General features: G+C 46.6%; 1 protein-coding gene across 2 annotated transcripts in view; it reads left to right on the forward strand.

Annotated features, from left to right (window-relative positions):
- Nucleotides 1-15,085, forward strand: part of alx3 (ALX homeobox 3) — a 54,912-nt gene that overhangs the window by 26,154 nt on the left and 13,673 nt on the right. The window contains exons 2-3 of one of the 2 annotated variants that reach the window (XM_068007879.1): nt 2,124-2,404; nt 8,573-8,701. In XM_068007879.1, the coding sequence (XP_067863980.1) occupies nt 2,124-2,404; nt 8,573-8,701 (410 nt within the window). The remainder of the gene's footprint in view (nt 1-2,123; nt 2,405-8,572; nt 8,702-15,085) is intronic. The other variant, XM_068007881.1, reaches the window with a different exon arrangement.

A 15,085-nucleotide genomic window follows, 5' to 3' on the forward strand; every position in this document is an offset into this window, starting at 1 on the left:
GCCCCCTAGTTCTAGTTTCACCCATCTTTGGGAACATCCTTACTGCATCCACCCGATCAAGCCTCTTCACAATCTTATATGTTTCAATAAGATCGCCTCTCATTCTTCTGAACTCCAATGAGTAGAGTCCCAATCTACTCAACCTCTCCTCATATGTCCACCCCCTCATCCCCGGGATTAACCGAGTGAACCTTCTTTGTACTGCCTCGAGAGCAAGTATGTCTTTTCTTAAGTATGGAGACCAAAACTGTATGCAGTATTCCAGGTGCGGTCTCACCAATACCTTATATAACTGCAGCAATACCTCCCTGTTTTTATATTCTATCCCCCTAGCAATAAAAGCCAACATTCCGTTGGCTTTCTTGATCGCCAGACAGGAGGGTTCCCTCCCAGACGGGGAACACTTCAGCAGTCAAGGACATTCAGTCACCGACCTTCGGGTAAGCATACTCCAAGGCGGCCTTCGAGACACACGACAACGCAAAATCGTCGAGCAGAAATTGATAGCCAAGTTCCGCACCCATGAGGGCGGCCTCAACCGGGATCTTGGGTTCATGTCACGCTACACGTAACCCCACCAGCGAACAAAAGTTATCTATTTTTAATATAACGGGTCATTTGCTGTCTTTCTCTTCCTTCCGGATGTTTCTATGTTTCTGCCTCTCTCTGTTTTTTTTTTGGTTGTTTGTATATTCGGTGGCCCTGTAGGTAACACCTCTCTGTCTGAACACTTTGATTGCCTTGGCAACAGGCAGTTGGAAAGACTTTCTGTAATCACCAGGTATTGTTCTGTGATTTATAAATGTGAAAGGTTCGAGGATTTCTTGACATTCACCTGAGGAAGGAGGAAGCCTTCGAAAGCTTGTGATTTTCAAATAAAATTGTTGGACTATAACTTGGTGTTGTAAAATTGTTTACAATTGTTTATTGGATGTTGACTGTCTGTTTATTGGGTGGTGATTGTCTGTTTGTTGGGCAGTGTCTGTCTGTTCATTGGGCAGTGTCTGTTTATTGGGTGGTGTCTGTCTGTTTATTGAGCGGTATCTGTTTATTTCAAATCAGGCTTTTTATGGCTCATTAGGATAATTGCAATCATTAATGATCAATAATCTGGACAGCTTAATTTCTCTTTCTCTGACACCATGGGGATGTGGAATGAAAGTGGTCAGGGTTGAATTATGAAGATGATATAACTGTACAATTATACTGCACTTTTCACACTGGTCAAAGTTCATACTTGGAGCAGTATGAAAGGGCGGCATTGAGCTATGAGCGACCCATATAAACAGGGTCAAAGTTCTGATCACTGAGGTTCTGGAGTGTTGAATTGACAAACAGGTATTCGGTGCCGGATACCGTGACAATGACAGTAACTTAGAGGAAGATAGCCAGGAGGAAAAACACAGCTTCATGAAGCAAGTGGTAAAGTACAGAAACACAGCAGCAATTGGAGACTGAACAGTTAAGGGAACAGGCTGGTGTCTTTCCAGCAAAAGTCCTGAAAGAAGTGTTGTCTCCCAGGTACCAGGCCAAGGAAATTCATGGCCGGAAGAATTGAGGTCCTGCAAGGAAAGTTTCAACAATTAGGACAAAAGCAAAATACTGCAGATGCTGGAAATCTGAAATAAAAACAGAAAATGTTGGAAACATTCAGCAGATCAGGCAGCATCTGTGGAGAGAGAAACAGAGTTAACATTTCAGGTCGATCAACGTTAACTCTGTTTCTCTTTCCACAGATGCTGCCTGACCTCCTGAGTGTTTCCAGCATTTACTGTTTCAACAATTAGGAGATGGATTAAAGAACAGATCTGGAAGGTAGTGATCTTGGAATCATTTCCAAATGCCATGTGCTCCTCAGTGTAGGAACTCTAAACACCTGCCACCCTGCTAACGCTTCAGTGGATCTTTATGAAACATAAGGATCATTACTGTAGGTGCATTGTGATTGGTTGCTAGTTTTTCATTGCAGGAATGAAATCACATTGTCAAAAAGCCAAACATTTCACAACCACAGTTGCTGCAATTTTGCTAACGGGTAAATTATCCTACATAGATAGTTCCCCATTTTTTCATTCAAACATAAGTTCCTCACCCCACTTTACACTCACTTTGTTTCTCTTTAGCAGTGAACACCAAGGTTTCCAAAACCACTGATTATCAACTTATGGAGTCAGATCCACCGAAAATCTGCGGAAAAATAAAAGAGTCCCCAGGAAACGAGATTCTGGATGAACAGAGCGAGGGAGATAACATCAGCAAGAATAAGAAGAGGCGAAACAGAACCACCTTCACCAGTTACCAGCTAGAGGAGCTGGAGAAGGTGTTTCAGAAAACTCATTACCCAGATGTGTACGCTCGAGAACAGCTGGCTCTGGGCACCGAGCTCACCGAGGCCAGAGTTCAGGTATGGTTAGGATTAGAGGTAATGGTTAGGATTAGAGGTAATGGTTAGGATTAGAGGTAATGGTTAGGATTAGAGGTAATGGTTAGGGTTGGAGGTAATGGTTAGGGTTGGAGGTAATGGTTTGGATTAGAGGTAATGGTTAGGGTTGGAGGTAATGGTTAGGGTTGGAGGTAATGGTTAGGGTTGGAGGTAATGGTTAGGGTTGGAGGTAATGGTTTGGATTAGAGGTAATGGTTAGGGTTGGAGGTAATGGTTAGGGTTGGAGGTAATGGTTTGGATTAGAGGTAATGGTTAGGGTTGGAGGTAATGGTTAGGGTTGGAGGTAATGGTTAGGGTTAGAGGTAATGGTTAGGGTTGGAGGTAATGGTTAGGGTTGGAGGTAATGGTTAGGGTTGGAGGTAATGGTTAGGGTTGGAGGTAATGGTTAGGGTTGGAGGTAATGGTTAGGGTTGGAGGTAATGGTTAGGGTTGGAGGTAATGGTTAGGATTAGAGGTAATGGTTTGGATTAGAGGCAATGGTTAGGGTTGGAGGTAATGGTTAGGGTTGGAGGCAATGGTTAGGGTTGGAGGTAATGATTAGGGTTGGAGGTAATGATTAGGGTTAGAGGTAATGGTAGACTTGACCACGATTTCCTGGTATTCGCCCTTGGGCACTGTTATGTGATGAGCATCATTTTGACACAAGAACGTACTTAGACTGGTATGCGGCCGGCTGACCTAAGTTACACTGCTAGCTCCTTGTTGGTCTCCAACGAAGGAAAGCAGAGCTCTATTTGCCGACAGCAGTGATTTTTACACTTTTCTGGTGAGACTTTGTCATCTCACGTGGCCTCTCTACTCCCATCGTGTCAATCACAGATACGGCCATCTCAGATCACTTCCTTGTATCCCTCTCTGCTCACATCCCCCTTCCAACCCCACTTCCTTCTGTGTCCATCCCTGGAAAAAGCCCTTCCCAAATCACTTACAACGGCACTTTCAAATTCCCAACTGTCTAGCCTTTGGCCCTTCGTTTACCACGACATTTCTGCAGCTACCGATCTGCTCAATCACAACCTCACCTCCATCTTTGATGCCCTTGTCCCCATTAAAACTATTACTCTCTCTCACCCTGGTCATTCCCCCTAGTACGGCCCTCATCTCTGCTGCCTTAAGTCCAAGAGATGCAGACTTGAATGTCTATGGCGAACAATTGGTTTAGCCATTCATCGTCAGATCTGGCTGGATCACATAAAGCACTATCGGGTCTTACTCTCCTCTGCCAAAACTGTTCACTATTCCAGGATCATCCTGGAATGGAAAGATAACCCCCAGCTTCTCTTCTCCACTACAATCAGCTTCTTAAGCCCTTCTCCCCTGCCTCGTCCAACCTCACCTCCAACGACAAGTGTGAGGAGCTCGTGGACATCTTTGTCACTAAGATCAAGACCATCTGTTCAGCTGCCTCTGCCACTTCCCTCCCTTCCACAGTCCACCAATCCAAACTTCCCAACGGATCCCCCCTGCCCTAGCCCTCAACTCGCATCTTTCTCTAGTTTCTCTCTTATCTCCCCTCATGCCCTCTCCGAGCTTATCTTGTTCCTGAGACCCACCTCCTGCTCCCTTGGCCCTATTCCCACTAAACTGCTGACCACCCAACTTCCCTCCTGGCCCCCATGTTAGCTGATATTGTTAACGGTTCCCTCTCCTCAGGTACTGTCCCCCTCCCCGTCAAATCTGCCGTCATCACTCCCCTCCTCAAAAAACCCTTTATTGGCCCTTCTGTCCTTGCCAACTACAGCCCCATCTCCAACCTCCCTTTCCTCTCCAAAGTTCTTGATCATGTTATCACCTTCCAAATCTGTGCCCATCTTTCCCACGACTCCATGTTTGAATCCCTCCAATCAGGTTCCCACCCCTGCCACAGCACTGAAACGGCCCTTATCACAGTCACAAATGACATCCAATGTCACTGTGACCGTGGTAAACTATCCCTCCTCATTCTTCTCGTCCTGTCTGCAGCCTTTGACACGGTCGGCCACACCATCTTCTTGCAACGCCTCTCCTCCGTCGTCCAGCTGGGTGGGACTGCCCTCGCCTGGTTCCATTCTCATCTATCCAGTCAAAGCCAGTGAATCACCTGCAATGACTTCTCTTCCTGCTCCCGCACCATCACTTTCGGAGTTCCCCGAGGATCTATCCTTGGCCCCCTCCTATTTCTCATCTACATGCTGCCCTTTGGTGACATCATCCGAAAACACAACGTCAGATTCCACACGTACGCTGACGACACCCTGCTCTACCTCACCACCACTGCTCTCGACCCCTCCACTATCTTTGATTTGTCACACTGCTTGTCTGACATCCAATACTGGATATGCAGAAATTTCCTCCAATTAAATATTGGGAAGATTGAAACCATTGTCTTTGGTCCCCGCCACAAATTCTGTTCCCTCGCCACAGACTCCATCCCTTTCCCTGGCCATTGTCTGAGTCTAAACCAAACTGTTCACAAACTTGGCATCCTATTTGACCCTGAGCTGAACTTCCGACCACATATCCGCTCCATCACCAAGACCGCCTACTTCCACCTCTGCAACATCGCCCGTCTCCAACCCTGCCTCAGCTCATCTGCTGCTGAAACCCTTATCCATGCCTTTGTTACCTCTAGACTTAACTATTCCAATGCTCTCCTGGCCAGCCTCCCGTCTCCCACTCACCATAAACTTGAGTTCATCCAAAACTCTGCTGCCCATATCCTAACTCACACCAAGTCCCATTCACCCATCACCCTAGTGCTCGCTGACCTACATTGGCTCCCGGTCTGGCAACACCTCTATTTTAAAATTCGTATCCTTGTTTTCAAATCCCTCCATGGCCTCGGACCCTTCTAATCTCTGTAACTCATCCAGCCTTACAACCCTCCGAGATCTCTGCGCTCCTCCAATTCTGGCCTCTTGTGCATCCCCGATTTTCATCACTCCACCATTGGTGGCCATGCCTTCAGCTGCCTCGGCCCTAAGCTCTGGAATTCCTTCCAATCATCCTTAGATATGGGGGTGGTGCCAGAGGACTGGAGAATTGCAAATGTTACACCCTTGTTCAAAAAAGGATGTAAGGATAAACTTAGCAACTACAAGCCAGTCAGTTTAACCTCGGTGGTGGGGTAACTTTTAGAAACAATAATCTGGGACAAAATTAACAGTCACTTGGACAAGTGTGGATTAATTAAGGAAATCCAGCATGGATTTGTCAAATCATGTTGAACTAACTTGATTGAGTTTTTTGGTGAGGTAACAGAGAGGGTTGATGCGGGCAATGCAGTTGATGTGTATATGGACTTCCAAAAGACGTTTGATAATGTGCCACATAATAAGCTTGTCAGCAAAGTTGAAGCAAATGGAATAAAAGGGGCAGTGGCAGCATGGATACGAAATTGGCTAAGTGACAGGAAAGAGAGATTAGTGGTGAACGATTGTTTTTCAGACTGGAGGAAGTTGTACAGTGATGTTGCCCAGGGGTCGGTACTAGGACCACTGCTTTTCTTGATATATAATAATGACTTCGACTTGGGTGTACAGAGCACAATTTCAAAATTTGCAGATGACACAAAACTTGGAAGTGTAGTAAACAGTGAGAAGGATAGTGATAGAATTCAAGAGGACATAGACAGGGTGGTGGAATGGGCGGACATGTGGCAGATGAAATTTAATGCAGAGAAGTGCGAAGTGATACATTTTGGTAGGAAGAACGAGGAGAGGCAATATAAATTAAAGGGTACAATTCTAAAGGGGGTGCAGGAACAGAAAGACCTGGGGGTACATGTGCACAGGTCATTGAAGGTGGCAGGACAGGTTGAGAAAGCGATTTTAAAAACAACATACATGATCCTGGGCTTTATAAATAGAATTGTAAACAATTTTACAACACCAAGTTATAGTCCAGCGATTTTATTTTAAATTCACAAGCTTTCGGAGGCTACCTCCTTCCTCAGGTGAACGATGTGGTTCACCTGAGGAAGGAGGTAGCCTCCGAAAGCTTGTGAATTTAAAATAAAATTGCTGGACTATAACTTGGTGTTGTAAAATTGTTTACAATTGTCAACCCCAGTCCATCACCGGCATCTCCACATCATTTATAAATAGAGGCATAGATTACAGAAGCAAGGAGGTTATGATGAATCTTTATAAAACACTGGTTCAGCCGCAACTGGAGTATTGTGTCCAATTCTGGGCACCGCACTTTAGGAAGGATGTGAAGGCCTTAGAGAGGGTGCAGAAAAGATTTAGTAGAATGGATCCAGTTACGTGGATAGACTGGAGAAGCTGGGGTTGTTCTCCTTAGAGCAGAGAAGGTTGAGAGGAGATTTGATAGAAGTGTTCAAAATCATGAAGGGTCTAGACAGAGTAGATAGAGAGAAACTGTCCCCATTGGCAGAAGGGTCAAGAACCAGAGGACTCAGATTTAAGGTGATTAGCAAAAGAACCAAAGGTGACACGAGGAAAAACTTTTTTATGCAGCGAATGGTTATGATCTGGAATGCACTGCCTGAGGGGGTGGTGGAGGCAGATTCAATCATTGCTTTCAAAAGGGAATTGGATAATTCTTGAAGGGAAAAAATTGCTGGGCTACGGGGAAAGGGCAGGGGAGTGGGACTAGCTGGATTGCTCTTGCAGAGAGCCGGCACGGGCTCGACGGGCCAAATGGCCTCCTTCTGTACTGTAACCATTCTATGATTCTATTATTCTATGATTCCCTCCCTAAACCTCTCTGCCTCTCCACCTTTCTCTCCTCCTTTAAGGAGCCCCTTAAAACTTACCTCTTTTGTCCTCCCTCCACCAAGCCCACTAAAAATACACTAATTATCTCATTTCTGTTTGTAGCACCTTGTTCTGTGCAAAACGGCTGCTGCTTTTAACAACAGCAACAGGATAATGTAGTGCACTGCATGTGGTGCTTTGGAACATTTCTGAGAGACTTGATAAGGTACCATATAAATACAAGGCCTTTTACTTTTCAAATGAGTATACGATTTCTCTAGAAATGCCAGAGGAAATATTCTGATACATCTGGACATCGCTACTCCAAGCCCAGAGGTTGTCACCCCAACTGATGGGATTCCTTTGAGTTTTGTCTATAAGTTTTCCCATTTTCGTAGTTGATGGAATTTTGAAGGTCCTCACCGAATCCAAAATCATTTAATGAATCTGGAAAACCTTTGTTACTGAGTTACGCATCTCAATTGGTAATCGATTAAGCTAGTCTTGGTTTGCATTGAAAGAAAATCTCACTGATAAGACCAAGTAAAAGAAAGAACTTGCATTTATACAGCACCATTCACAGCCAATGAATTACTATTGAAGGGTAGTCACTGTTCTAATGTAGACAAATACAGCAGAAAATTTGTACATAGCAAGATCCCATAAAATAGCGAAGAGATAAATGACAAGCTAATCAGTTTTGGTGATGTTGGTCTTATGTTGGTTGAGGGAGGAATATTGGCCAGGACACTGGGAAAACTCCCCTGCTCTTTGAAAAGAACCACTGGATCTTCTACATTCACCTCAGGAGGCAGAACGCAGACGGGGCCTCGGTTTAACATCTTCTCTGAAAGATGTCACCTCCGACAGCGTAGCACTCCCTCAGTACTGCCCCTCTGACAGTGCAGCACTCCCTCAGTACTGCCCCTCTGACAGTGCAGCACTCCCTCAGTACTGCCCCTCTGACAGTGCAGCACTCCCTCAGTACTGACCCTCCGACAGTGCAGCACTCTCTCAGTACTGACCCTCCGACAGTGCCTCACTGCCTCAGTACTGACCCTCTATCGGTGCAGAGCTCCCTCAGTACTGCCCCTCCGACAGTGCAGCGCTCCCTCAGTACTAGTGTCAGCCTGGATTATATGCTTCAGTTTCTGGAATGTGGTTTAAACCCACGACCTACAGCCTCAGAGGTGACTGTACTACCACCGGACTAACTAATGTGAAACTAACACTGGGAACAGATTAAGCTGCCACACCCCAATTTACAAGATGCGATGATAGCCAAGGGGAACAGGAGACTTTCATCATGTCAGTTTGAGCTGGATCTGGTGCCAGAGGACGAAAGAGTAAGGCCAGCCTATTAAACTCTGTGTGAACTTCAGTTCCTTGTAACTAATCCCTTTATCCTACATTTTTTTCTGCTCACTAGGTTTGGTTTCAAAATAGAAGAGCCAAATGGAGGAAACGGGAACGATACGGAAAACTTCACGAAGTCAGAAACCATTTTGCAGCTACTTACGACATCTCGCTGTTTCCGAGGGGAGAAAGCTACCCTCAGGTAAAGAGTCCTAAAGTGGAGAGTTACATTTATGTGACAGCGAGCTCTAGTAAATCACACACTGGGGGCAAGCTGGGGGACCTCCTCATGGGTCTGCTCCTGGGCCTGGCCAAGGTGGCCATTTACAGGCCCAGGTTGAATGTGGCCCATGGGAGGGGGGGGTCCATCTTGCTGCCTGCCTCCTTTCCGCGGTCTTGTCCATGCCTGGGTAGCCCTGGAGAAGGAACACGCAGTGTCTGCCAGTACGCTCAAGGCCTTCCGCGACCAATGGGCACCGCAGGGACTGGAGGGCATACTGGATACGGGTGATAATATTATTATTTCATTTTATAAGTTTCCTTTGTTTTATGGTTTAGTTCCTTATTAGTTGTGCCCCTCTGAAAAGGGGGCACTTTTGTTAGGTTTTTGTTTGATGACACCGGGGAAACCCAGCCAACAGCCCTCACCTGAATGCAGCCAACAGCCCTCACCTGAACCCAGCCAACAGCCCTCACCTGAACCCAGCCAACAGCCCTCACCTGAACCCAGCCAACAGCCCTCACCTGAACCCAGCCAACAGCCCTCACCTGAACCCAGCCAACAGCCCTCACCTGAACGCAGCCAACAGCCCTCACCTGAACCCAGCCAACAGCCCTCACCTGAACCCAGCCAACAGCCCTCACCTGAACCCAGCCAACAGCCCTCACCTGAACCCAGCCAACAGCCCTCACCTGAACCCAGCCAACAGCCCTCACCTGAACCCAGCCAACAGCCCTCACCTGAACCCAGCCAACAGCCCTCACCTGAACGCAGCCAACAGCCCTCACCTGAACCCAGCCAACAGCCCTCACCTGAACCCAGCCAACAGCCCTCACCTGAACCCAGCCAACAGCCCTCACCTGAACCCAGTCAACAGCCCTCACCTGAACCCAGTCAACAGCCCTCACCTGAACCCAGCCAACAGCCCTCACCTGAACCCAGCCACAAAAGCATTCATCTGAACCCAGGCTAACAGCACTCACCTAAACCCAGCTATCAGCCTTACACAAACACTAATAACAGCCCTCAGCTCGACCACTTATGACAGCTCTCAACAGAATCTTGAACAACAGCCATCTGCTATGATCTAATGTCCAAGACACCTGTCAACTAACTCCCAGTGACAGCAATGAAATGAATGAAGTTATAGCTGACTTGTTAGCTGCAACTACTCCTTGTGGTACCCCAATTAGACTCTTATTATCCAAGCAGTATGTGGCCCCCTTATTTTTCCTACCAAAATATAATACCTCACACTTATCTATATTGAAATTCATTTGCCAATTACACGCCCTTTCTGCAAGATTATTGATGTCTCCTCGGTATCAACTATTACCCCCCCCCCCTCAATTTGGTGTCATCTGCAAATTTTGAAATTGTACTTCCGATTCCCGACTCCAAATTGTTTATGCAAATGGCGAATATCAGTGGTCCCAGCACCAATCCTTGTGCATCACCACTTCCCATCTTTTGCCAGTCTGAGTAACTAGGGACGCAGACTTGAACGTTTATGGTGGACAACTGGTTTAGCCATTCATTGCCAGATCTGGCTGGAGCACATAAAGCACTATTGGGTCCTGCTGTCTTCTGGCAAAACTGCTCACTATTCCAGGATCATCCTGGAATGCAAAGATAACTCCGGGCTTCTCTTCTCCACTACAAACCGTCTTCTTAAACCCCTCTCCGCTGCCCCCTCCACCCTCACCTCCAACGAAAAGTGCAAGGAGCGCATCGAATTCTTTGTTACTAAGATTGAGACCATCCGTTCAGCTGCCTCAGCCGCTTCCCTCCCTTCCCCTAGCCCACCGAGACAAACTTCCCCAAAGGGTCCCCTCTGCCCTAGCCCTGAACTCGCATCTTTCTCTAGTTTCTCTCCGATCTTCCCTCATGCTCCAGAACTAGCCGTGCCTCTAGCCAAGCTGTTCCAGTACAGCTACAACACTGGCATCGATCCAACAATGTGGAAAATTGCCCAGGTATGTCCTGTCCACAAAAAGCAGCACAAATCCAATCTGGCCAATTACTGCCCCATCAGTCTACTCTCAATCATTGGCAAAGTGATGGACGGTGTCGTCGACAGTGCTATCACTGCAGCACTTACTCACCAATAACCTGCTCACTGATGCTCAGTTTGGGTTCAGCCAAGGCCACTCGGCTCCAGACGTCATTACAGCCTTGGTCCAAACATGGACAAAAGAGCTGAATTCCAGAGGTGAGGTGAGAGTGACTGCCCTTGACATCATGGCAGCATTTGACTAGAAAGAGTGCAGAAAAGATTTACTAGGATGCTACCGGGACTTGATGGTTTGACTTATAGGGAGAGGTTAGACAGACTGGGACTTTTTTCCCTGGAGAGTAGGAGGTTAAGGGGTGATCTTATAGAAGTCTATAAAATAATGAGGGGCATAGATAAGGTAGATAGTCAAAATCTTTTCCCAAAGGTAGGGGAGTCTATAACAAGGGGGCATAGATTTAAGGTGAGAGGGGAGAGATACAAAAGGGTCCAGAGGGGCAATATTTTCACTCAAAGGGTGGTGAGTGTCTGGAACGAGCTGCCAGAGGCAGTAGTAGAGGCGGGTACAATTTTGTCCTTTAAAAAGCATTTGGACAGTTACATGGGTAAGATGGGTATAGAGGGATATGGGCCAAGTGCAGGAAATTGGGACTAGCTTAGTGGTATAAACTGGGCGACATGGACATGTTGGGCCGAAGGGCCTGTTTCCATGTTGTAACTTCTATGATTCTATGATTCTATGACAGAGTGTGGCACCAAGGAGCCCTAGTAAAATTGAAGTCAATGGGAATCAGGGGGAAAACTCTCCAGTGACTGGAGTCATACCTAACACAAAAAAAGATGGTAGTGGTTGTTAGAGGCCTATCATCTCAGTCCCAGGACATTGCTGCAGGAGTTCCTCAGGGCAGTGTCCTAGGCCCAACCATCTTCAGCTGCTTCATCAATGACTTTCCCTCCATCATAAGGTCAGAGATGGGGATGTTCACTGATGATTGCACAGTGTTCAGTTCTGTTCGCAGCCCCTCAGATAATGAAGCAGTCCGTGCCTGCATGCAGCAAGACCTGGACAACATCCAGGCTTGGGCTCATAAGTAACATTTGCACCAGACAAGTGCCAGGCAATGACCATCTCCAACAAGAGAGAGTCTAACCACCTCCTTTTGATATTCAACGGCATTACCATCGCTGAATCCCCCACCATCAACATCCTGGGAGCCACCATTGACCAGAAACTTAACTGGACCAGCCACATAAATACTGTGGCTACAAGAGCAGGTCAGAGGCTGTGTATTCTGCGGTGAGTGACTCACCTCCTGACTCCCCAAAGCCTTTCCACCATCTACAAGGCACAAGTCAGGATACTCTCCACTTGCCTGGATGAGTTCAGCTCCAACAACACTCAAGAAGCTTGACACATCCAGGACAAAGCAGCCCGCTTGATTGGCATCACCCTAAACATTCACTCCCTTCACCACTGGTGCACCTTGGGTGCAGTGTGTACCATCTAAAGGATGCACTGCAGCAACTCGCCAAGGCTTCTTGACAGCACTTCCCAAACCTGCGACCTCTACCACCTAGAAGGACAAGGGCAGCAGGCACATGGGAACAACACCACCTGCATGTTCCCCTCCAAGTCACATACCATCCCGACTTGGAAATATATCACTGTTCCTTCATCATCGCTGGATCAAAATCCTGGAACTCCCTACTTAACAGCACTGTGGGAGAACCTTCACCTCACGGACTGCGGCAGTTCAAGAAGGCTGCTCACCACCACCTTCTCAAGGGCATTTAGGGATGGGTAATAAACGCTGGCCTTGCCAGCAATGCCCACATCCCATGAACGAATAAAAAAAAATGTCCTCTCTGAATTCATCTTGACCATGAGACCCACCTCCTGCTCCCTCGACCCTATTTCTACTAAACTGCTGACCACCCAACTTCCCTTCTTGGCCCTCATGTTAACTGATATTGTTAACGGTTCCCTCCCCTCAAGTACTGTCCCCCGCATCTTCAAATCTGTCATCTTCACACCCCTCCTCAAGAAACCCACCCTTGACCCCTCTGTCCTTGCAAACTACCGCCCCATCTCCAACCTCCCTTTCCTCTCCAAAGTCCTTGAACGTATTGCCGCTTCTCAAATCCATGCCCATCTTTCCTGCAACTCCATGTTTGAATCCCTCCAATCAAGTTTCCACCCTGCCACAGTACTGATATGGCCTTTATCAAAGTCACAAATGACTTCCTATGTGATTGTGACCGTGGTAAACTACCCCTCCTCATTCTTCTCGACCTGTCTGCAGTCTTTGACATGGTTGACCACACCATCCTCTCCTCTGTCGTCCAGCTGGATGGGACTGCACTCGCCTGGTTCCATTCTTATCTATCCCAGTCGTAGCCAGCGAATCACCTGCAATGGCTTCTCTTCCCGATCCCACACCGTTACCTCTGGGGTCCCCCAAGGACCTATACTTGCCTCCCTCCTATTTCTCATCTGTACGCTGCCCCTCGGCGACATCATCCGAAACCACAACATTAGGTTCCACATGTAAGCTGATGACACCCAGCTCTACCTCACCACCACTTCTCACAACACCTCCACTATCTCTGATTTGTCACATTGCTTGTCCGACATCCAATACTGGATAAGCAAAAATTTTCTCCAACTAGATTCAATAATGGCCTTCGAAAGGGAACTGGATAGTACTTGAAAGGAAAAAATTTGCAGGGCTACGGGGAAAGGGCGGGGGAGTGGGACTAGCTGGATTGCTCTTGCATAGAGCCGGTGCAGACTCGATAGGCCAAAAGGCCTCCTTCCATGCTGTAACCTTTCTATAATTCTTCTATGATTCTAAATAATGCGAAGACCGAAGCCATTGCCTTCCCCGCCACAAACTCCATTCCCCAACCACCGACTCCATCCCTCCCCCTGACCACTGTCTGAGGCTGAACCAAACCGTTTGCAATCTTGACGTCCTATTTGACCCTGAAATGAGCTTCTGACCACGTAATCACTCCATCACCAAGGCCGCCTATTTCCACCTCTGTAACATCACCCTTCTCCATCCCTGCCTAAGCTCATCTGCTGCTGAAACCCTCTAACATGCCTTTGTTACCTCCAGACTGGACTATTCCAATGGTCTCCTGGCTGGCATCCCATCTTCCACCCTCCATAAATTTGAGCTCATGCAAAACTCTGCTTCCCGTATCCTAACTTGCTCCAATTCCCGTTCTCCCATCATCCCAGTGCTCGCTGACCTACATTGGCTCCCGGTCTCATCCTTGTTTTCAAATCTCTCCATGCCCTCCATAACCTCCTCCAGCCCTACAAACCTCCAAGATCTCTGCGCTCCTCCAATTCTTGCCTCTTGCGCATCACCAATTTTAATCGCTCCACCATTGGCGGACATGCCTTCAGCTGCCTAGGCCCTAAGTTCTGGAATTCCCTCCCTAATCGTTTCCGCCTCTCTACCTCTCTCTCCTCCTTTAAGACGGTCCTTAAAATCTACCTCTTTGACCAAGCTTTTGATCACCGGTCCTAATACCTCCTTATGAGGCTGGATGTGTAATTTTGTTTGATAATGCTCCTGTTAATGCTCCCAAGCACCTTGGGGCTTTTTACTATGTTAAAGGCGCTATATAAATGCAAATTGTTGTTGTTGGTGTTAAGTAACTACCTTTAACCCCTACTCTCTGTTTCCTGTTTTGTAGCCAGCTTACTATCCATTCTGCTACCTGTCCCATGACTCTACATGCTCTGACCTTAGTCATGGGTCAACAATGCGATATCTTATCGAAGGCCTTTTGAAAATCCAAATATATTACATCTACTGCATTACCCTAGACTACCCTTTCTGTTACTTCTTCAAAGAATTCAATAAGGTTGGTCAAGCTTGACTTTCCCTTTCAAATCTGTGTTGACTATTCTTTATTATATTTTTGGTTTCTAGATGTTTTTCTATTACATCTTTGAATAAGGATTCCATTATCTTTCCTACTAACAACATTAAGCTAATTGGCCTATAATTCCCTGGACTTGTTCTATCTCCCTTTTTAAATATAGGAATCACATTAGCTGTCCGCCAGTCCTCTGGCACTATTCCCATTTCTAATGAATTCTTATATATATGTAATAGTGCCTCTGCTATCTCTTCCCTAACTTCTTTTAATATGCACAGAGGAAATCCATCTGGACCAGGGGTTTTATCTTCTCTAAGTTTGATTAGTTTATCAATTATCTCTCCCCTTTCTATCTTAAATGACTTTATATCTTTTTTGATCTCTTCTTCTAATATTATGCCCACCATGTTAGTCTCCCTATTTTAAAAAAAAATTATTTCCTATCCTTTTCA

Source organism: Heptranchias perlo, chromosome 27, assembly GCF_035084215.1.
Source record: "Heptranchias perlo isolate sHepPer1 chromosome 27, sHepPer1.hap1, whole genome shotgun sequence".
In the NCBI taxonomy this organism is placed as follows: Eukaryota; Metazoa; Chordata; class Chondrichthyes; order Hexanchiformes; family Hexanchidae; genus Heptranchias; species Heptranchias perlo.